Source organism: Phaethon aethereus, assembly GCF_964289735.1.
Source record: "Phaethon aethereus genome assembly, chromosome: 3".
Lineage (NCBI taxonomy): Eukaryota > Metazoa > Chordata > Aves > Phaethontiformes > Phaethontidae > Phaethon > Phaethon aethereus.
The window spans coordinates 122,361,779-122,386,290 of NC_138576.1; the positions used below are offsets into that span (position 1 = coordinate 122,361,779).

The window sequence follows — 24,512 nt, forward strand, 5'->3', positions numbered from 1 at the left end:
TTTTTAAACAGGCGCTTAAAGTCTGCATCCCTGCAGGCATGAGCACAGCCCTGAGCTGTCTGGAAGAAGGAGAGCAACAGCAGCGGAAAGAGCTCTGCAGCTACAGTTTCTTCAAACGCCACAGAACACATGACACACCAAACAGCATCACAACGTGTGAAAAAGGCCAAAGTCCCCCAGGCTCTTTGGTATGTAAGGTGAGGACTTGTCCCACCTTAGACGTTTTCCTTTCAGAACATGCTGTGTCTGCCATACAAGGGATTTACTCATTTGTGCTGCCCTGGTTTCTTATTCATAGCCATTGGGCCCCTAAAATACTGTTTAAAAAAAAAAAAAAAAAAAAAAGTCCTCTCTCATTTTCAGCCCCACCTTCTAAGTATGATCACAAGAGATTCTCCGACCCATGAACTAACTGCTCTTTTTGATAAAACGATCTGATGGAAAAGCTAGATAAAGCATTGTCTAAAATCAACAACAAAAAGACAGAGAAAAAATAAGATGAAGCCTTACTGTGTTTTTAGAGATCCTGAAGTGTTACAAATTACTTAAATTTGACAAAAAGTGTCTGGGGAACTTACACAGTTGCATGTTTAAATTTTTAAAAAAGGAGAAAAAATCCAGACAACCCAATTGCATAATTAAAGTTCCATAATGAAAGAGGACTCATGGATCTGTCACTGCAATAGGACATCCAAGTATCTGAAAGATTCACAGACCACCGACATGGATCTTCTGCCTCTTCTCTGACGCCTTTGAATTCCCCACAGGGGGAAACCTGCATGCAAGTTTTCTTTACTTCTACCCCAATTATTCCTGTGCTAACACAGGGGCCTTCCAGTTGATCGAACATAATTTAGGATTTTCTTCCACATTCCAGTCTGGGGTGTCGGATAGATCCCTTCCCTTGCCAAAAGCAGCAAATCCAAGAAAGGAAAACATGGTGGCTGTGCCATACAAGAGCTAATTTAGCTCCCGAGCATGTGCTACTGAGGAAGGCAAGGACAATACTGGAAGCATTTTAACCATAACCACTGTAAAAAATTTAACACAAACAAGATTGTTGTTGTTTGGGGGATTTGGGGTTTTCTCTTGTTTTGTTTTTCTTTTGTAATCTGGAGGGAAATATCAGTCTTGGCTAAAACTAATTTTTATATCAAATGCAGTCTCCATTTATACAGTCCCTAAGCAAGACAGGTAATAAATATTCTTGAACAAGAAGTCAGAACAAGAGGGGTGTTTTTATGCCCTTCAAAACCCTTGCAATAAGGGAGGATCCTGGCAGTGATGGGAAGGCAGTTTTATTTTTAAGTTGTGGCCAATCATTCAAAGCCAAAACTCATTTTCTAAAGTTGTCTTTCATTGCCAAGTGTAAGATTCTGATTTGAAATTATTTGTTTTGCATCTTTGTTTATGTTCAACTCTCTGAACTGAAAGAAATCCAACAATATTCATGGCTCCCCAGTCAATTTTGCGTTAACTTCACTTTCAGCTTCTCATGAATAGGGTTGTATAACAACAAATTAATTTTAAATGAACAGTCTTCCCTGGAAACATTTCTGCTCCATTTTGTGAAAAAAAAGTTGTTTTAAACAAGATTACACCTCTGACAGGATTACACCTGACACAAATGCAATCTTTTACTTGAATGAATTGTGATTTTCAAAACTGTGGGCTTTCAGAGCCTATTATATGACATTATTTGCTATCCATGACACCTCTCAATGTCTCAGGGTTTTTTTTCCCTTCTCTGCCTCACATATACCATGTGTGGAGTTTCCCTGGTTCTACTAGAGAATTAAAAATGAACAACGTGGCTCTTAAAACAAAAAGCTTCAATGAGAAACTGGTTCCTCCCTTGTGTTCATGGGTACTTTAAACCGTTTACAGTCCTGATGACTTGCTGTTTATAGCCCTTGCAGGCTACAAGATATTAAACAACATTCTTACTGTATTCTTACTTTCTGAAAACTGACCCACATGTTTTAATTCTAAGGCAAACACTGTATAAAATTATACTGAAAGCATAGTAAGAAAGTTGCAAAAAAATAAATGTGATCCAGACAGACATACATATAATTAGATATCAAAGGGGTTATTTTTAGTGTTGCAAAGCATTTCTCATTTATGTATTTAGAAGCCTGGAAAAGCCTTAGAAAGCTACCAACTATTTTTATTGAAAACTAAATAGGAAGTATACTTAGAAGTGTGCAGTGATGTTTCAAACACATTACTTTTTTCAACATTAAAATGGTCAGACATTTCTCTGTCCATCTCTCTGATACATCAGTAGAAAATATAAGAATTCAGACCACTGTGTCTGAGGTTAGAGGGAATTCAGTATAACTCACTTTCCCAAGGAGCCAGAAGAGAGATTTGTAGCATGACAAATAGCTAAGGAAGAGCATGTAAGAAGACGTAATTCAAAGTTGGTGACAGTTGTTTAATTAACACTTTCTTCTGGCTTCTTACTGCGTAAATTATTTTATACAAATTATACTCACCTACAAACCAGCATGTGGGCAGAAACAGATATAAAAAAGTTTACACTGAATGCACTGTATCTTGTATTAATTAACTTTCTTCCTAAACCTGGTCGTAGAACTACTATCAGTCACTTGGACTACCACTGGGTCTTTTTTGTTATGGTTTGGTTTTTTGCTAATATTCAAAGACATCCAGAAAGGTGTAAAGCCCAGATCAGAGTGACCACTGTGCCCTGTAGATTATGCATTTCAAAATTGCTCTGTATTCCCACAGTGAAACTTCAGGCCTAATCCAGCAAGCTAAGAGCCCTGTGCTGCAACCATTAAAAACTAACATTTCTTCTCTGAGTATTTTGAAAATGGCCAAAAATCAGTGACATCCAGAACATATTTTTTCTTATCAGATAATTAACCTGAAAGATACTGCCATCTATCCAGAAAAGAGTGAGTGGTAGAACATTTGCAAATCACGCAGTGGTGTAAATAATCTGCAACACTGACTAGCATGCACAGAGAAAATATAGACACACAAATAGATAAATAGATGTATAGCTACAGATATAGACCAACATAAATGTATCCCCTCCAGCACCTGGTTTTCCTTTTTTTGTTTTGTAAAAACTTAAAAGATCGCTGCTAACTCAAGATTCTTCATAAACATCATCAAAAACTCACAAATACCAAAAAAGGAAGGAAAGAATCTGAGCAGTCTAAAAAGAAATTAATAAATAAAACCTAATGTATCCTCTTCAACTTGTATGAAATATTTCAAACAAAACTAAAAAAATATAAAATCTGAGTGTGAAGAATGTTAAGAAAAGGGGAATGCTATCAGAAATCTAAAAAACCAAGAAACTAATTTCTCATAAATTCCTAGTGCTGCACAACAACAGCAAAAAAAATCATGTGATATTGATCTCCATACTCGAAGGCAAAACGTTCTGGATGATGGTATCTTTTCACCAGTAGTGAAATAGTATCTTTAGCATGTAACATAACACTTTTTTTTTTTTTTTTTTTTACTATCTGGTTAATCAGTATTTAGATTCTTTCCTACAGCAATTAAAATATTATTTATGCCCTGAAGTCTCACACCTGATGTCTTCTTCCTGAAGAGAAATGTTTTGAATGTTTGACCTCAGTTTTGACCAAAAAAACCTGTCTTGGTCTGTGCACTTAGTTTATGTGAAACAGCCTCAAGATTCCTCTGCTGTGCGAGGACCTTTTTAAAGACCTTTTTAAAACCATTTTACGTAACCTTCCCATTCTATCAACTTTAGACTGGTCTAAAGGAATTAGACTACAGGTAAAGAACTCCTCTTGAAACAGTCCCACTTTTCATCTGTAAGATTCTTGCAAAATATATTGAGAAAAAATTAAAAGTAGCAGCTTTAAACCTCAAGTAAACAGCAAGGTTTTTGGGCAAGTTACAACACATTTCACATCCTCATTATTCCTTTTGCTTTATTTCAGAATAGTAGAATGAAAACAGCTATGTCCTTATTTGTTACCTATGATCTGATTATTTCCATTTGCAAATAATTTGTCATATTTTTGGCTGAGCTATATGCAGATTCAGCACAAAACAGAATCCTATACTTCACTTGCAAGAAAGAAAATTAGGCTGCACTGGTTTTAAAACATTCCAGCTACAATAATATAATTATTATTAATCTGAAGAAATAATATGAAGTTAATGACCTCCAAGAGGCTACAATTTTAAACCTTTTTCCTACCCTAGGGAGATGGAGGATCAGCAGTTAGTGTTCCAATTCAAGCCCCAAGCCTGTGCCAACATATTTTATAAGCTAAATCCAGGTTTGGGAGACAGGCTGCATATTTTTCAGAGACTAAACCAGCATAAATCACAAAGTGCCAACACACTATGAGGTTAATGTTGTGTTTTACTACAGTAAGCAACTTCTATCACCATTTAAAATGAGACAAGCAAAATTCAGGCAGACAAAATCTCATGCATCAAAGATTAATTTTTCAAGTACTGAGTGTAGGCTTTGGCTACTGAGGGAACGTATTAGAGTGGGAGCAGCAGCAACTGCTGCAGTTAAAGGAGCATAAATATTTCCATTATAATCCATTATAACCCCTTCTTCTTGTCAGCTGACTGTAGCAATCAGAATTCTGTTTATTTTTCTGCTATGCATTAGACTTTGTTTTTATTATTATTATTTGAGTAAAAAGGACCAGCTATATCCTAGTATGGAGGAAATAAAATACACTAGCCTTAAGGGGCACAACGCCCTGCTCCAGTGCCAACACGCCTGAGGAATGACTATATGCCACCAGTGCAGAAAGCCATATTCCAGCGCAAATTATTTTTCACCAAATTAGGAGACATTTCAAGTTGCACCTTACACAAATTAAGCATTAGGAAAACGTTTACACCTTGTAACTTACTCTCTGTTTTGTCAAGGGGGTATCCAGAGGGTGAACTGGGTACCACACAGTCTGGGCTCCCATCACCACCACATGACACTGCAAACTCTGTTTAGTAACTGTTTACAGTAACTCCAAGAATTAGACCTTTGCAGAAATTGCAGATGTACAGAATTACAGAAATAAGGCCAGGGAGCGAAATTCATGGCATCAAGTTTCTACCGTCTGGCATTACACTGTATTAACATACACATTAGAAGCCAATGGTGGACCCCATTACTGAGCAATGGGTTCAGTCCTCCTCTTAACTCTCTCTGTGCCCAATCCTGTCCTGGAGTTCAGTGTTCAATGACCAGATTGTAACCAGTGATGTCCAGAAGAAGAGGATTTAGATTTAGCAGTGAGGATCAATAGTAAAATATTTCCTTTAGCCACAACACGTATGTTTGCTAACTGAACAATCTGATGAGAAACAAGGGTTCCCAGCAGCACATGCCAAAAGTTAACCACAGCATGACACTACACAGAGCACTGACGAATGCACACTCCAGTCCATTCACAAATTAAATTTTAAAGAATCTATCCGTTAAAAAAAAAATGTATATGAGCTAGGCTCAAATCCAAGGACAAAGACCATATACTCCCATGATGGAAGATTCTTGCCGATTCATAACCACGTATTTCAACTGGTAGCTATAGCACTTGTCCCCTTTCTACCCAAACTGATGACAGACCCCAAGCAGACATGGAAGAGAAAGAGATGTTTGGACTTGTCCAGTTGAAGTTGATAAATACATTCCCCATCATTCCCTAAGAGTCCTAACTTCTCCCTTTTGTGTGTGCGTGTGTGTATGTGGGGGGCAGGGGTCTACAGAAGGGAGAGACAAGCCGTAAAGCTTTACAATATAACATAAAACCCTCACTAAAATCTAAGCATGTTTTAGGACCAAAATCATTAACGTTTCCCTTCCAACACATCTGCAGTATATGCAATGTATCCTATTGTTAATGGTGAATATAGCGGGTCATTAAGATGACGGGAGCCAATTAGACCAAATTAAAACACAATAAAGACATCACTGCACTTCTTTTCAAAATACCCATAAAATACATAAATTGAGCTTATTAAAAAAACTTTTGAAAGCTAGACACAACTTAGAACAAGAATGCACAAATATGTAGTAAGTGGTTTTGTTAAAAAATCCTTTCCCAGAAAAATCTAAACAACAAAAACAAACAAGGGGTCTTGGACCTTTGATTAATATTAACTTGCTTTGCTTCATTTTATATTTAGTTTTAAAGATTTAAGCAATGATAAAGATTTAAGAAACACAAAAAAGGGATAGCAAGGGATAGCAGTTGCTGCAGCTTAGCAGCTGATTCATAAAATACCTATCTAGAGCTTTTACCAGTAGTATCTTTTTTCCCACTAAGTGTCAAGCAGTTTGGGCACAATGCTGACGACAACATGATGCTACTCAGCTAAAGCCAAAGAGTATAAAGACATCCTTCCTGGAAAACTATCATAACATTTATGAAGCTTCAATTACATTAATGATTGTGTCACCCAATGCTTATCAGCAGCCTTTTTCAACTGACATTTCATCAAACTTCAGTCTAGTTTGGTAGCACATCTGTTTTCACTTAAATATTTAAAAGTAATTGTGGGAGAAGATCAAATACCTTGACCCACCGGGATTTAGTAGCCAAGTTAGTCTTCTCTAAGCAATCCTCTCTTGTCCACGTATTGCTCACTTTTAATGTCTTCCTTTTCAATTCCCTGACCTATTTTCCCATTCCCAGACTTACCTCTTCCCAGAACAAAAAGGGAGGTAGCAAACTGAACAATCATGTAAAGATAATGTTCTCCTGCACATCAGAACCAGAAAAAAGTACCTCTCCGATTCTCACATATCAGAAATTTGTAATAGTTTGGAAAAAAAATTGCATATTATTATAACCAACCAAGGTTTTAAAAATAAGTAAACAAAGTCCTTTGTGGAATCCTAGAAATTTGTATAATACACTTGAACATAATGCCCCATTTTTCCAACTGATCAGTTTTGGAGCACTGGAGTAGAGTTTTGGAGTTCCATTTCTGCATAATCAACCTTTCAATTACAGCTCTGTAAGAGATATCCAAGAAAATATGGAGAGATTTAAAATCACTACTCTTACAGCCTTACTTTAAAATAATATCCTGCAAATACTCGTCTTTTAAATACAGAAAATTACGTCTATATAATAGAAGCACCCTTTTTAATCTCTACTTTTTAATCTCTGCTTTTTAATCTCATTAAACAAATTTAAAGGCTGATTCCTCCTACTGCATTTAATACTAGCACTCCTCCTAACTACTTATTTCACAGCAGGAATTATCTCTGAGAGCATATTTGCATTGTTACTCCAGATTGATCTACACGGTGACTTTGGACCAGAAGACTATGCTATATATGGTATTTCCTAAAGGACTTTGCTTAAAGTACTAAAAATATTAAGCAAACAGAAAAATTTATTCTAAATATTAGAGAATAATAATTAACATAACTTTATTAACAGCATAAAACAATGTATTAGAAACTGCCTCGCACTTCTGCTAGTATTTCCAGCAAGGTACCTCCATAGAAAGTTCACCTTTCATATTTTATTTACCAATGGTTGGCTCTATCCCATATTAGAGAAGATTTGTTTTTCCTAGGTTTAGGGGTTTTATTATCAAACATTTTTTCGGACAAAGAAAAAAATCATTACCACACATATTAAGAACAGAAAAAAGTTAGTTTGGGGGTCCTTTCCTGCCAAGGTCGGGGTACCAATTACCTGTGTTGGATGTTGTCACCACATCATCAATTGGTTTTAAGCCCGTTAAATACCTTGCAGAATGGGACTGTATTTTTTAAAGTGTTCTGACCGGGTCTTTTTTTATGGTGAACCTCTGCAAGCAGATAACAAGCCATGAGGCTGTTACGGACCCTTGGTTCCAGCCATAAATGCAATGTATACTCAGACCATTCTCTGCCAGTAGAGCCAACTGAGACTATTAATCAAATGAGAAAGAAAACAAGCATTTGCAGAGCTTTAGACAGATACTGCTCATCTGTTATTTAAAGCATGACAGTATCAGAGTACTGCTCAATGTTTGAAGACCAGTTGTACAATATTTAGAATGAACTTTTCTTTAAAAGGAACAACAATATGAAGTACAGAAGTTAAGTAACTGATAATCGGTCTGGAAGAGCATTAAAGGGAAATATCTCAGAGCAAAAAGTACTGTCTTTTTCAGCCCTCCGAAACACTATGAAAACTTGAGGGCCTGCTTAGGTGGTTGCTTAAAAACAACAATAGATTACATCAACCAAATTATGTATTCAGCAAATAACTCAACTGGCATTTGGGGGGGCTTTGTGTAGGCTTTTGCAGCACAGAAGGCAGATGGTGATTACACTGACTTCTGTAAAACTGTACTGAACGTTACATTACCTGGTAATTAGAAAACTCAATTTGATTTCACTTCTATTATTTGGCGTTCAAAAATATATATCTTGAAAAGTTCATAAAGCAACATCTCTAGGCTATAGACATGTTAATTTTAGTCTGTTCACACTATTAGGATAAAAAGATGAGGAAAAAAATGAACTATTTCATGCATTCTCTCCCTGAACATTTACCATTACTTGTGTATTTCACAAACTGATCTCTGACTCAGATGCAACAAGAACAAATCACAGAAAGCTAGCCTATACCCTAAATCTTGGTGGTTTTCAGTCAGACATTATTTTTCAATTTTTCCTTTGTGAAGAATTTATTTATCAGACCTGTTCTTATTTAACCTAAGTAAATACAGCAAAGTATTCAATAAAAATACAATAGATCATAAAGGAGATCGCCAGAGTGTATTTTATTTACCAACTACCAGCTTCCTAACAAAGCATACCTCCCCTTCAAATGCCAAATTTAATTCCAACTTCCTCCAAGATTTCTATAAACCAAAGCAATATGCTGCATGATCTCTGAATACTAAATCTTCTTTAACATGGATTCCTCAGCTTAAGACCAAGTCCTGCATCATACAGCACACATGCACGCTGCTCCATCCCAGAGCAGCTTTGCTGATTTCAGCAAACTGCTTCCAAGCAAAGCATTTCAGGATCAAGAACTAGAGATGGGAAAAATCCCAGGGGTAGGAAATACGATTGTAACATTTTACAATTCTGTTAAACAACAAAAAAATAACAATTCATCATGCTAGGAAATACATTTCGTGTTTACTATCATTATTCATCCAACTACAATCAAATGAAGAGCAGACAACAAAATAATCATTGCACTACTCAAACCGTTAATGGATTACCGTAGTTGGTCTCCTATATACAAATAGATAAGTGAAAAGCAAACTCATTGTGAAAGCTGGCAGTTCTCCATTCACCTATAACCTTCAACAAATTGCTGACACACAAAATTCCATCACAGCATATCTGAATGGGGAAGTCCGGACCTCCCGTCATGCTGTTGCTGTCATCACAAAAATCAGATGTAAAATAGGTTCCGCAGTTAAACTGTCACACTATTATGGCAAAGTGACACAGAGTGACAAAAGATATCCAGCGGCTCTATAGCTCTTTAAAATATGAAAACAGAGTCTTGATTGTTTGATCACTTTCAGATGAATGGTCTAAAAGGTACAACAATTTAATGAACCTTCAACCAAAAGCTTCTAAGGGGAGAAGAAAACAACAGTTGGTGAACATAAATGTGTTTTGACAGGAAAAAAAATCTAAGAAATCAAGAGTAACTAATTCTCAGCCTCTGCACGCAAACTGTGTATCTCCCTCCGTGTGCCTGTTTGTCAGTAAACGTATCCTTTCCCCCTCTCATATTGATGCATGATCAAATACAAATAGATGTGTCTTTGACGCAATTTCAATTTCTAAGAATATCGATTAAGCAGAATATTGACTTTTCTCTATGTCTGGTTACAGGTTTTATTTCCAACTGCAAGTGATAATGGGTTTTCTTGTTGTTTTGTGTATTATTCCTACATAAAGAACAAACCCAAAAATTTTCCTATAGTCTTCAGGATCCCGTTCTACAAACCTAAGGTAAGCAAGACCATTAAACTGCTATAAAATTCAAAGGGAGGCCACGCCTCAGACATGACCCTTTCTCTTGCTAACACAGTTCAGTGCTCGTTGCTTTGATACCTTGTATTTAATTTCTCTCATTAAAATACTTGGGAGGAATTATGCACCTATGGATGAGCAGCTTTTCTGTCCCTCCCAAGATATTTTTTTAAAGGGGAAGAATTAGACATCAGAAATCCCCATTAGAATAAGTTACAATGTGTTATCTAACAATCCTATCCATTTTATAGGAATCTGGTGAAGATTTTAGCCATATACAAACCAAATATAACTATCACATTGAATCTTCCTCAACAATTTCCCCGACCTCTAGTCAAATTAACCTTTCATAAATAATCATTACTATGTGGAAAAACTATGTATAGAATATAGCAAAGTTTTCCCACATATAGCAATTACTACTGTCAAGGAAATAATTTTAGCTTTTATCATCACAGAAGGTGCCAACAAATGACTGGGAACGCAATTTTCTCCTTCACCTAAGGCATTAAGGGCCACAGGAACCTAAAGTCACCTGCTACTGCAGTAATAATTTGATTTTACGTGAAAAAAGTGTAGAACAAATTAAGAGAGCAGATCTAAATATTTTTGAAGGAGCCATGTTCCTAGTGCTAGACTGCATATAAAAACAGTGAGCTTGAATTCTAGTTATATGCTGTTTGTAATGCTTTCTTGGTATTTGTATCAGCATATCTTAATACACTATTCTGTAAGAACCTAACTTGCAGAGATTTCCTACTTTTTATCCTTACATAATAGACTGGCCGATCAACGTGCTGTCAAGATGTTAGTTTTTTTCCAAGACAAGCTCAACATCCACACCACAAGGTCAAATAGTCATCTTCCTATTTGAAATAGGATGGGAATTTTGACAATTCCACTTTCAAAGTGCAAAAACATTCCAGCACAGAGCCACACTCTGCCGAAAGCTAAAGTGTGACAGATGCCTTCACAGTAATTGCCAATCAGGCTCTACATAGCAGCTGAAAACACAATACATCACTTTGATCTCCTTAGCTCTCAGAATATTCACAATCAAGGAATCTCCATGAAGAATATGAAATATGCAACATTTCCAAAAACTGTCTCCGTGGAACTTAAATATGATAATGTATGTTTTGTTCATACTTCATAAAGCATTTCCAATCCTTTATTATGCATACAAAAGGATATGTTTTAGCTTGCAAAAAATAAACATGAAAGATGCTTTATATTTTAGAGACATGTAGGTTTTCATCGGATAACATAGGTGAAATAATCGTTTAGAAAAGTCTGAATTGCTTTCAGGGGAAGACTTTATTACAGAACATGCTTAATTAAGTCCCACTGCTAATTTTGTAAAATGAAACCTTGTTGAATTAGACTGCAGGGAAATAAAGCATGTATACCAGCTCCACATGCTTTAAACAAAACAAAAAAGCTGAGAAAGAGTTGACTTACATTTTGCAGGTAGGTCATATCCGCACGTAATTTTTGCTTGTCCAGTCTCACAGCCACTCAGGTTGCGACATTCAGCAACTAAGCAGGGCCCAGCAGCTCTGTGTATACAGCCATCCACTACAAAAGCAAACCCAGAAGCTTTTATTTATTAAAAGCCAGTCTGTATGTTGCCTTCACACAAATATATGGTCACAAACATTTACTGCTCATTTTTACATTCAAAGCACAGACCTACTGATCTATAAATAGATATCCAAATATATACAAACATTTTTTTCTGCCAGAATTAGGCAATGTGTTTATATATTTAAAAAAAAAATTAGTCAACTTCTGCTAAACTGAAAACACCTAGAAAAAGTGAAGCAGAATTAAAATTTCAGCATTAGAAAAGGGTCTTATTCAAAGCTCTAAGAAATTCTCACTACAAATTATGAAAACAAATTTGATCCCTAGCTAAATGTCAAACACTCTTTTACTACATACCTCTGATGCCTCTACAGGTACGCAGACCATTTAATGTCACCATCATATTAATGCCTTATACAAAAATTCCAAGAAATAATGCATATGGACTTGAAATATAAAAAATACTTTGTTTTGACCTTTTTTCTTTTTTACATTTTTAAATTTTTCATTATTCATGCAATACTTTGGAGTTAATTGAATAATAATTACTAAAGGTTGCAATTGCAGCTAAGTATGCACAAAAATTAGTAGAGTGCATAGATCTTATTACCCTCAGGGGCCAGCAAAAGAATAATAGCAGCAGCAAAGAATAAAAAAAGGCTGCTAGCACAGCATTTCTGCCTTCTCAACATGCAATCAAAGAAATCATTTACTGTAATTATGGCAAAAAGTTTAAGAAAAAGGAAACAAAAAAAAAAAGGGAAATACTGTGTGCATGAACATACTAACTACCGTAAAGCTTTAAGTCAACAGCAATGAAGAAGTTCAACTACGAGAAAGAATCATCATCTAAACTACGATATCAATTCAAAAAAGGTAAATTAAGCTCAAGTATAAAGGCTAAACAAATACTTAAGGAGACAAAAAAGGAAGATTCTGTATGCATATTCTTCAATATTTAGTTCAGATCTTATTTCAGATTTAACCAGTTCAAAGTTACAACACTACCAAACAGCATGTCTGAAGCAATTAAACCAGAAGAGGTTTGCACATAATCTGTTCATAGCATAACCTGTGTAGCTTTCTTCAGGCCAGCACAGCAAGACTTGGGTGATACAAGGCTTGGGCACTCACACCTACTGATCATTCACTGCCCACCGGGATGCAGGGAGACCAGTAATGCCCTCACCTCGAGATGTATTTTTGAAGCTGGAATGGCGATGACGACTGGCTTTTCTGCACTAAGAGCACAGCTGGTTTTGCGAGGTGTTGAGCATTTCCCTGAGGCCACGTATCCCCAGGTGAAGGGGCAGATAACATCTTTAGCTGAATGAAGCTTTCTTCTACTAAGTGTTAAAAACTCGATTGCCTTTTTTGTGGTGTTCTAAGCCAGAGTTAATATTCAGGTAACACAGTAAAATTGCATAAGCTCTTCCTTGTAATACTCCATACTCATCCTGGACACAGTGCCACTGATGTTTAAAGCATCATTTTGAAATACTTTATATTGGACAGATAATTACAGAATCATGTGATGTTGCACTTTCAGTGAAATTTTCTAAGATTTTCATATTGAAAAGCATGTGGGTGCCAAGCCACCAGTTACAAGCTCATTGTGCTTGTTATCTATGCCAAGACACCAGGTCTTCTTACTCTACCTTAGCTGAACCTTCGGTTTTAACTTACTCAAATTCTCTGCTCATCAAGACTCCAAGATGCTAATGCAAGAATAATATTTTGTAACCTCAAGGGGAAAAAACGCTTGAAATCTATCCTGTGCTCATAATATCCAATTTAATTATTTTAACTTAATTACTAAATGTTTTTCCAAACCAAGCAGCATAAGTAAACCAGTATGCGTTGAAACCTCAAGTATATTTTTATAAGCACCACCACAATCTTTACCAACATTAATATTTCCTGAGATACTAACATAAAAACAGCTCTGACGCTTAGGACTAGCACTTTCTGCATGAGTCTTTACAGAGGAAGAAGTCTTTCACCTCAGGAGTACTGGACAAGGGCTCAAGTCCACGCAATTATTCCCTTGGCAGTGGATTAATCATTTCCACCTCTGAGCTCCTTCTTGTCCCTAACAAGTAGGTACCCTCCCGTGAGCAGTGGCTGTACAACGATTTGATCAGCTATGCTCTCAACCGAATCAACCTCTTTTCCCCCAAACTCCATTCATTTTAACCCAAGTCCAGCTCAGAGCACAGCCAAACAACAGAACCCACAAAAAGGAACCACTGCCTCTGGCATGGTAATAGAAGCACAGATTTATCACTGCTTCTAAATCTGCAATGTATTAACATACCCGATATGCTAACATACCACGTGTCAGATCAGCTGTGATGGTGAACACCTGGGCATGCTCTTAATGCACATATAGCTACAATACAGATGGTCTATCACTAGTTTCCTGGTGCTCGTTCCACCCAGGTCCATGTCCAGTCTTTACAGTCAAAGCAGCCTCCAGAAAGACGAAAACGTAATTGAAAAAAAAAAATTCTTAATGGAGGAAAATCAATTCTATCATAACAAATTTTGACATACGACAAGGAAAATGGAAGACATCTGCCAAAACTAAACAAGTAGACTTTGTATACTTCACTTATAACTGTGGCATAACAGAAAATGATCGAATACTCCACAGACAGGCATAGATGGAAATGTAGACATTAGCATTCGATATATTTCTGTCACTGATGACATGGAAGAATGAAGGTGGGAGGGGACAACCACCACCAAAAAAACCCAAAAAACCAAAAACCAACACAAAAACCCAAACACCAAACCACCCACAATTTTCTGTATAACCTCTTTTTTCTATCATACTTTATTAAATACTTGAGCAGAGATGACCTCTGATGTACATATGCATTTTCCATTCAACATGATACCTCAATAAATCATGCTAGAAATATTCTATGTTTCCAATAATATATACAATCTATAACACAAGTTTGATAATTCTTAAAGCAAAAACCCAAGCAGTGAAATACCTTGCCAAATACGAGCACTCTGCGTAACATAAGGAAAAAAATTGGCAAAGGTAGAGCAGATTAGCAAATCTAAATGTGATACTTCAGCCTCTGCTAAAACATGTCTTAGCTGTATTAATTCAAAAATACATGGAACGGGCACGCACAAAACATTTACATGAGATTTTTTGTTTTCTGGAAGTGTGAACTGACTAGTAATGTAAGTGTACAGAGAAGTAAGCATTCTTAACATGGAAACTTTATGGAAACTACAGATAACAGCACAACCTCAGGAGGGAAAAACGATGGTCAAAGACATATTCTTATAGTGTAGCAAGGAGGAAGAGATTTACATGATAATAATGGCATGCTGCCAAATTACTTTTAGAGCAAAGTGAAGAATCTTTGATATATTGGTTTCAGATACTTCATCTGTATCATCAGTTTGATATATAGATGCTCATTTGCATTTTTCAAATCAGATTTGGAAAACGTTAAAACATATCCCACTGTTCTTTCCCTGGAATTTCTTTGTGCAACCGGCTGAAAACCCCAGGCACTTACGGTCAAATCTGACTTGCATCATGTGACAGTGATTAGGAAGTATGCACTACCACTGTTTTCTACAACCAATGAAAAATGTCATTTTACTTCGATGCTATCACTCTGCTTCACAGTATGCCTTTTTTCTACAGGCTGCCTTCCTGCCCAGGTTTATGGAAATCACATATATATACTTTGGGTCATTTATATACACAAGGGACCTGCCATTTCACAGCTACAGGAAAGATGTGGGAAAATCCAGACAAGATACAGACAAGACTATCAATCATGATTTGACAAGAAATCCCATCTTCGGTCTTCATGATGATTAACTGGCATTTCTAAGTATTTTTATACTGTGCTTCTTGCTATGAGCTTCATGCTTATAAACCAAGCTATTTCTAAGGATTTTTGATAGCATTAATACTAAATGAGTCCTGCCTGGGGCCACGAGTGAGGCAGCAAATATCCACAGGATGGTCCCTCTTGTCTTCTGCATTCCCCTCTCAACAAGCAGGCTGCCAGGCTGCCTAATGTCCCCCTCAATCTACCTTGAGGTAAAATAAATGCTTTGAAAAAGCACACAACGTTTTTCCTTTAAGATGTGTCTTTTGAAATGTGATCCCATTATTCACCGCACTGTCATGTGTGGAGAGCCCATACAAATGAGGTTTCTGTATTTATTGTTTCACCATGGCTTGGCTGGACAAGCACATGGAAGGGGTTTCTTAGTTTGGAAGACCTACATACATGAGCTAGATTTTGAGGGTTGAAGAACAGCTCAAGGAGCTTCAGATTTAGCTCTATAGTTCAAGTAGTTCACGCTTGCATAAAGCTATTAAAAGTACTACTCTGACATTTTTTCATTAAAAATAATATTAGCAATCTCATTGCATGCATCCATAAGTTTTAGGAGCCACTAGGGACAGCATTTTGTTCTCCCAATGATTCACTAAAGCCATTAATGAAGAAAAACTCTTTTCAAAGCTACTGCAGTCAATGGTATTGGTTGCACAAAGAAGTCACCTGAAAATAATTGCTTAAAATACATGGGCAAAATCAAGTATCAAAATAAAACTCCTAGGCAAAATTAGAGTGTACTGAAAACAATGAGTTGAATAAAAATATGGACATCTTTGACAACATCTTTCTACACTGCACACTAAAGGATGCTAAAAGGTGGAATCCTTTCTTATTTAATTTATTGTAAAGCAACTGTTTGTTATCCAGAATTAAAGGGTTAAAGTTATATAGTAAAAACTAGCTAATTTACTGATGTACACTATAGAATAAATCTACTTCTTATAGAAAATCTCTTAAAATTACAAATGAAGCAAAAGTGCAGGAAACACAGAATTAAGGGTATCATGGGATGCTGCATTAAAAAAAAAAAAAAAACACCACTCAGCAAAACTAACCTTGCAGTGCAAACGGTAATAAAAAAGGGTAAGGTAATCAACCACCACAGCAAAAAAATACAAATTCCCCTGGGAATAATAAGCTCCAAACTTCTTTTGTGACCTTGTGTGTGTCTGGATAAATTGAAGTTACACTGTAAACAACACATGCAGATTTATCAAGTTATCAATGTTCAAGAATCTATACATTCTTTTTTCTATAGTAATTCCTGTTCTCTGGAGCTTTTCCAGGTTTTCAATTCTTGTTTTCACTAGGAAATTCAGGAGATTTATTTTTTTAAGAAAGTTAACATGCATGATTTATCTATGAAGCGGTTACTATTCTTCCACATAGCAAATGCCAGGAGTGAATAAAACCAGAAAAATGTCATTATATCAGCTATAGTGCTAGGGACACACAAGGGGAAGCTGCTTTGCCCGGACTGAAGCACACCTCTAGTATACGTGTCCTCAGTCCTTGTGGACCTTTCAAAAATCCCAGAACACACCAAAAAAAAAAAAAAAAAAAAAGAAAAGCCCCACAATCACCAAAAGCCCTCAAAACAATGGAAAAAACAACTCACAACCAAAAGCAATCTCATTCTGCAAAACTGCTAAAGTACCTCTAGGAAGTTCATTGGAATCAAGTGCTGCCAAAGTTGCAACTGCACCTCTGAGACCCATGTCAAGGGGAAATAAATCCTGCCCAGCAAGAGACAACAGCTGCTGGTCTAATGAACAAAGGTGGGGATCTTAAAAAGATTACAACACAGATGCCAGTCGGCCGCCCCTGCTACAAACGGCAGTTTATATTACAAAGATGGCCTCTGCCATTGGGAAGTTTAATGAGCTGAAGATTTTTAATCAATACGCTGGTTTATAGGCCTCCAATATAATTAATTTTAAATACTTAGCATTTATACAGTACTTTCTGGCCAAGATCTCAAGGAGGTTAAAAGCATGATCTGCTTTAGCCTTCAAATTCATTTTAAAAACAAAAAGCACAGGTGAACCATTTATTTGGAGATAGCTATTTCACTTTATTAGGTTCACGTTTCATCACAATCTAGATTTATATATATTTAGTATTATATCTTATAAGAATATTTAGTTCCTTAAATATTCTTATTTTCAGAAACTTAGTGCCTACACCTGAGTTAAATCAAGACAAAACTGGGAGTTTAAAGTCTCGATGCTTAAGCTCCTGATTACCAAATGTGTCAATTCACAGTCTTTGTAGAATGCCTATCTTTATTTAAGAATCAACATTTTAAGCCTGCACAAGGGGCCTCACTGCAGCCACAACTAAAATTCTGGGTCCTCCCAGCTCCAACCACTAACCCATGCTGCAGAGTGAGTTTAGTGAAAAGTAATAATAAGATGTAATTGAAATCATTATTCCAGTACAAACTGCAAGGAACAAACCTACTCATAACAATGGCACAGGTAAGCCTTACTGTTAAGTCATACATGGGAAACATGTATTTTAGAATATTGTTTAGCTGAAATCCTCCAAATTTAGCACTAAAACCCATCAGTTATTGCCTGCTATGGTGAAAAGTGCTGGGAATTAAATATTAAAACCTACTGGCTGTTTTAAGAGAAGGCTGTCCTTAATCTGGATGCAGTTCACACTCAAGCATAACAAACACAGATGAAAGATCCAACATAATCAATGTCTGTGCTATAAACTGGCAAAAAGACATATGGAAATAAAAAAGTCAACAACTGTTCAAAATAAAGCTCACTTACCCATGGACCTGTTAAATTTTAAGTGTTCTACATTTATTGCACACAACCAATCATTCTTTCTTTGACAAAAACACAAAACAATAGTAAGCTCACAAATTTTGGCACATTTTATTTTAGCCAAATATCGTGGGATATCAGCAACTCATATTAAAAAAATATGAAAAGCCGAGTAAAAGTTGTTCTGTCACTTTACCAATGACAATTGGTAAATTCCTTCCATAAACGACTGAGCAATAAAGCAAGCATTCGTTTTATCTCACACTTAGGATGTCATCTTTCTTAGTCTCTGAGTGCTCCTCTCCAATTTTGTAGACAGACTTATAATGTCAATAGGATTCACACTTTTGTCAGCCCACTCAAGCAGCATAAGGGCTCAGAGAAACATGGGTCTGATAAACCTGTCTGAATGTCACACTTCTGGCAGGAAAAAAAGAACTAGGAAAGGCTCCAATTGTGTTTTTCCAGTTTTTCCCAGTCCAAAATGCTGACATTAAGGCATGTGTGAAGGAACCATTCACTTCCTTTTAATTGTGTTAGAGCTGAGACACCTGACACACCACACTTCTACAAATGGAAATGAGGCAGCAAAGACTTAAATACCTCACTGCAGCAAAAAGAAAAATTGCCTGTTGTTGTTTGTTGAGAAGTGAAGAGATAAGCTGAAGCGTGGTGAAACTTCAGGCTGTTCTGTGCCATTAAACCAAGCCCAGCTCATGTTCATCTCAATGTGCTCCCCCAGCTTCCCAAACTGACTATTAAGAAGCTGCAAGGTTTTTTTTTAATGTGGTATCACCCTGAAGAAATCGGTTTGGCAACTCCAAAATCCTTTCCTCAGCCTCCTGGGCACTCACATCACTTCATTTCCAGCTGGATACCGCACAAATGGGAAGGACAAAGAGTCTTAACCACATTTCATCGCTAGGATGCCTACTTTGTCCTGGAGTTCTGTTCATGTTAGTATGCTATTATTATAGGTCTATCACTCTTAAAAATAATCAAGAAAACAGCTGTCAAGTCCAACTTCATGCATTATAGCCTCTTCTTATGTCCACTAAAAGAAAATAAAAAGCAGGTGGGAGAGATTAAGAATAGGACCATGTGAAAAAAATTATAGCTGTGTCTCTCTGAAAAGGCAGGAAATTGGGAGGGGTAGTTACACTCTTTGCACTACTTAGTTTAAGGATACAAATAGAATTCTATTAGTTAAGCTTTAACCTACCATTTAGGGTTTTGCACCACCCTGAACTTAAATGACGCAAATGTTTAAGGAGATAACAACAGAACGTTTTTCCCCCCACTTTCACAGCCCTTTGCAAATTAGGCTCAGATTAACACTTATTTCTAATTCCACACAGAGAAGTCGATGCCTGCCTTCACTTGGACCAAGATGCCAGCCTCCTTCACTCCCTCACCCCTCACTTGTTTCTTTTTTTAAACAAGCACCTTTGTGCTTCCTCCCTCAAGCACAGGAGATGCTCACAGTAAATATCCACGTTATTGTGTTTAAAATCTCGCTGAAACTCTCTTTTGCCATGATGGCTGTTAAGCTATCGATGACATATCAATCTCTGTCTAGTGGATAGAACTACAGAGTCTATTTTTCCTCCTGCACTGTTTGGAAACACTAAATTAAATTCTGAGAAACAGTAAAGAAACAAGTATCTAAAAAGATAAAAAACATGCCTGAAAGGGCAATGAAACGCAGATTTTATTAAAAAAAGATGATTTACTCATGCTCTGATGCTGCATGTAAATGAAATAAAGAACACAGAAATGGACAAACTGGTAAGACTCACTGTCCATATGTCTCAGCAACCTATCTCACATGATGGCCAAAGGCAAACGTTTAAGAGAGCAAAATCAGAGAAAGAAATCACCAGTGCTTCCATAAAATATTCTTCCAACCCTTCAGTACTGTCAACTCACAAGCCTAAGCAAGATGTCTTTTCTGTATCACTCTGGACATGTTTTTTTTCTTGGTGTTTTGTGAGCATTTTGTGAGCATCTCAGGCTCATACAAGCGTTTGGATTTGTATCTTCCAATTTTATGTAGTCCCCTGTGTAATGTGGACAGCACCATTAGCAAGGAAATAAATACCGGGTAAATAAATTCTGAGTAAAAGCATGCTGCTAACCTAGAAAAAGAGAAAGAAAATAGAAAAACTACTGAAAACTCTTTAAGGAAGTTTCTTGTTTGGGGTTTTTTCCCCATTTACAACACACAGAGACAAGCATTTCCTCTCTGTTGTTCAATAACTGTTTTTCTTTGGGGTTTTTGTAATACATCTTTTCCTTCCCCATAGTTTTCAGCAGGTTAGGGCTCTGCATGAAAAGCCAGGAGACTGCAATGGTGTGCTCCATTACTTGCAAACATTTCAATAATACTAAGTGCATGGGCCAGTCGTGGCAGATGAATTGTATTAAGCCAGAATAGGTATTTGCATATTTGGAGTACAGTTATTTAGCAGTCATCACACAGTGATTATACAAATTTATTCACTATGATCAGCTAGCAGTTGTCAGGCACAGGTCAAGGATTTAGACAGAGCAGGCTACCAAATAATTGTAAAATGACTGTGTGAAAGGAAGCCTTATAACTGTGGTGCATCCTCACAGCTCAACAGGCTGTTGGCATGTCATTCCTAAGAGTTTTAAAGGTATAGTGAACATAAAATTAAAAAAACACACATTGAAAGTTAACAACTTTTTCCCCTCTTCACAGAGAACATGGAAGGAAAGGCATTCTCACGTGGGTCTTTGAGGATTTGAAGCCTGAAGGCTTCTGTAGCGAAATACAACTTCTAACTAAATATAACTAAACCAGATAGGGGTTCCTCTTTAGCTATAGGGTGCACCAAGCACCAGAACACTATATGTCAATGCTAGAATAAAAGAATACATTAAAGCTTTTGAGAAAACCTGGGAGAAGACACTGAGCCCAAGCCAGACGAAGGAGATATGTGATGCAAGGCAAATAGCTCCACTTCCCTTACAAATCTTGCAAAAGGAAGACGGGCGGGTTTGTCAAGAAAAAGTTTTCATAACTATGACTTCAAATAGTACATTCTAAACACTTTTTGTGAGAAATTTGTTTGTTTTCAAGAGTCATCTCACCCCTTCCCCTCTAACCTATATGGATTCAGCTTGACTATGCGACAGCACTGAATCTTCATGCGGGTTTAAGTGATGCATTATCTACAAGAGAGAGAAGGTGAAGAAAGTAACAGAAACGTTAGCTACAGAAGCAAAATACGTCCAGTTCTGGGCCTACTTCAAAAGGGATTTAAAAAAATACAGGGATTGTACAAGCTCTGAATTAGGGCAGCAGCTGGAATCTACAAAGGAGTAAGACTAAGTATCAACACGGGGTTCTCTTGCTTGCAGTAAGGCTTAACGGGCTATAGGAATACTAGGAATTATTTACTGAGTAGCAGCTGCCTTTCTTATTTTCTGGACCATTTTCACTTGTGCTAATTTACTTTTATCGTGAACCACTGAAGGGAGAAAACTTGGTTGAGATACTTCTCAGACTGCAATCGCAGAAACATCCTCTCACTTTGGAGTGCTGTTTCAAGCCAGATTAATTAACAGTATTTATTATACAAAAATTGCCTTGCAATAGGTAAATCCAATTGTACACATTACAATGTATTCAAATGGAATAAATACAAGGGAAGTAAAAGGTAAACACGAGATTAACCAGAAAATTATGTGCGAACAAGGTTCTTTCAGTGCTTTAACACAACCCTGAGAACTAATTACCCACAAAAAGTCCTAAATATTCTTTCCTTTTGTTGAGGGGCTATGACAAATCATATGTGCAACACACCTAAGACACATGCTTGCCATAAGATAACTTAAACGATCTAGGACACAATCAACATTCAGTAATGTTGAAATACCAAATGTTTTCCAGAAGCATGCAAAAATGTCACAAACGCAAAGTACAATTTCCCCTATAAAAACAGTATCATACCCTGATACAGATTCGTACCACAAATCTAATACAGAAGAAAAACTATTAATTCTCACTAGTACGTCAGACTGCATTTCAGAATCTGACAAATCTATAAAAATATTAGAGGCATCAGCACAACCTTCACATCTAATTAACTGTATATGGAATAAAGGGGGCAAGCTGCCATCATCAGACCCTACCTTCCATTTCCACTCCTGGACAGATTGTCTCTGACAGTAAAGGTCTGTTTCCAAGGTAAATGGAAAAGCATTATACTAACCTAAGATTGTCAGATATATTAATAATGATCAAGTGAAATTTAAGTGACTGCATAACCATTAATAAAAAGTATAGAAATTCTTCAGCTTTTGTTTATTTATTTATTTAACGTAAGAAATAAAAACAAGATAATGGAAAGAGCGTTAGATTAAAAAAAGCATTCACGTTGCCCACTGTACTTGGTTTTTTTTTTCCAGTGTAATCACTTTGGACAAAAATAATTTAGAAAAGGAGAAGGACACAGAGCCTGATAATAGCAAGTGAACGTTAGAGTTAATGGAAGACTCCCAATCCAAAAGCTGCATGGGGAACTTCTCTGAGCTGTTCACTACCAGCCCTCCTCTGAGCCGTACCCCAACAGGCTGTTTAATAAAGTCCCTCACAAGAGTTTTTAACCTACAGGAAAGGTAAGCCTGTAAGTAACGAACTTAACTACTTATCTGAGCTGGCTGCAACCCTCCTTGTGCTCCATGAGTTGTGGGAAGGGAAATTAAAGTACTAAGCACAGCTTAAAATTACAATCTAATAGTTTTTGAGTAAGAAACAAGATATCCCACTCAGATGGCTATATTTACAGTTCGGTAATTCTGGTAGTTCCCTCTCAAATAACTTTATGTTTGTCCTAAAACACTATTAAGAGAGAGATAAGGAACAGAAGAACTAAAGAGCTGGTTAATCTGTGCAGCATCATTATGTATTATTTAGTTTAATATCTTCTTGTAGTAAATACAAAATCATTATGTGCCATTTTCTTCAAGAGAACATTGTAGTAAATTTGGTGTTGCAACAGAACCATTAAAATATAATAGTGTACACAGAAAAATTCTACTGATTAGCAAGCAAAAATATGTAATTATAGCCACAGTGTGGGACTCAGTTGGCTGGTGTTTTATTGCATACTGCTTTGTAAGACTACTTTGCTGCCAAAACTAATGAGGAAAATACTGAATTGTTACTTCCAGTTGTACTAGAGGTTTTTATCTTGATTTTATTGACATTTATAAAGTGATCATCACATGTAACAAACAAGCCACACTGCCAACACTGTGAGCTGCAGCCTACATTAATTAACGCGTAAACAGCATCAATTCCATAGCAATGTTCCATGGATACATAATGTATTAACTGAATTTTTAAGAGGTAATTCAGAACAAGTTACCCAAAGCATCTCATGTTCTCCACAGTTTGAGCAGTATTAACGAAATAATACAAGAGCACTAAGACATGACTTTAAAAGGAAAAAGCAGCTCAACATTAGCCCATAAAAGTTGCAGTAAACATATTCAAATGTGCATATGTCCAATATATAAAAATACTCTTTCTAAAGAAAACACATATTATCATAAGTAGAAAGATTGAACAATCTGTATCCCATGATATTTGGTATTATACTTAAGTGTCCAGATTTTCCTTTCAAGCTTTAATTAAAAGGGAGCAGGTAGGAGGTAAGGGATATTTCTAGCACTGTACAAAAAAGATGGAAAGCTCCAATTTAAAAAGCTTGCGAAGAAATAAAAATAACAAAGAGTTAATCTGTTTCTGAAAAGTTACATTGGAACATTTAAGCCAGACTCATTAAATTTACCATTTTTTTTTTAACCATACGTGGTTCATATCTAAAATACAGCCTGATACCATTAGAAAGAAGTAATCATTCTAATATGCCAAAGAATAAAGCCAGAGGACATGTAACGCTGGCTGAAGCTCCAAAGACTGTATCAGTGATGAATCCAGTATGTAAATTCCACTTCCAAATCAGCATGCTTTCCAGAAACATATATAGAACAGAACCTTTACTAATATTTAAAAAAAAACCCACACCACAAAAACACAACAGCTTACGCCAATGATGTCAAATGCAGAATAAATTTCAACATAATTCTTAATGTTACTCCACTCACTGTAGAAACTACACTTTTAAAAATAGCTTTGCCTGCCTACTTTCACATTATTCAAAGGCTTGCAAGCAGGAAGTCATCCACGGGATTATGAAAAGAAACTTTGGTGAACTTGGC

The 24,512-nt window shown here is 36.5% G+C and overlaps 1 protein-coding gene across 1 annotated transcript in view; it reads right to left on the minus strand.

Moving 5' to 3' along the window:
* The window catches only part of MACROD2 (mono-ADP ribosylhydrolase 2), a gene marked incomplete at its 5' end in the record, with an annotated part of 899,733 nt that overhangs the window by 616,256 nt on the left and 258,965 nt on the right, over positions 1-24,512 (minus strand). Inside the window, one exon of the mRNA XM_081997745.1 lies at positions 11,459-11,575. Within this exon, the coding sequence (XP_081853871.1) occupies positions 11,459-11,575 (117 nt within the window). The remainder of the gene's footprint in view (positions 1-11,458; positions 11,576-24,512) is intronic.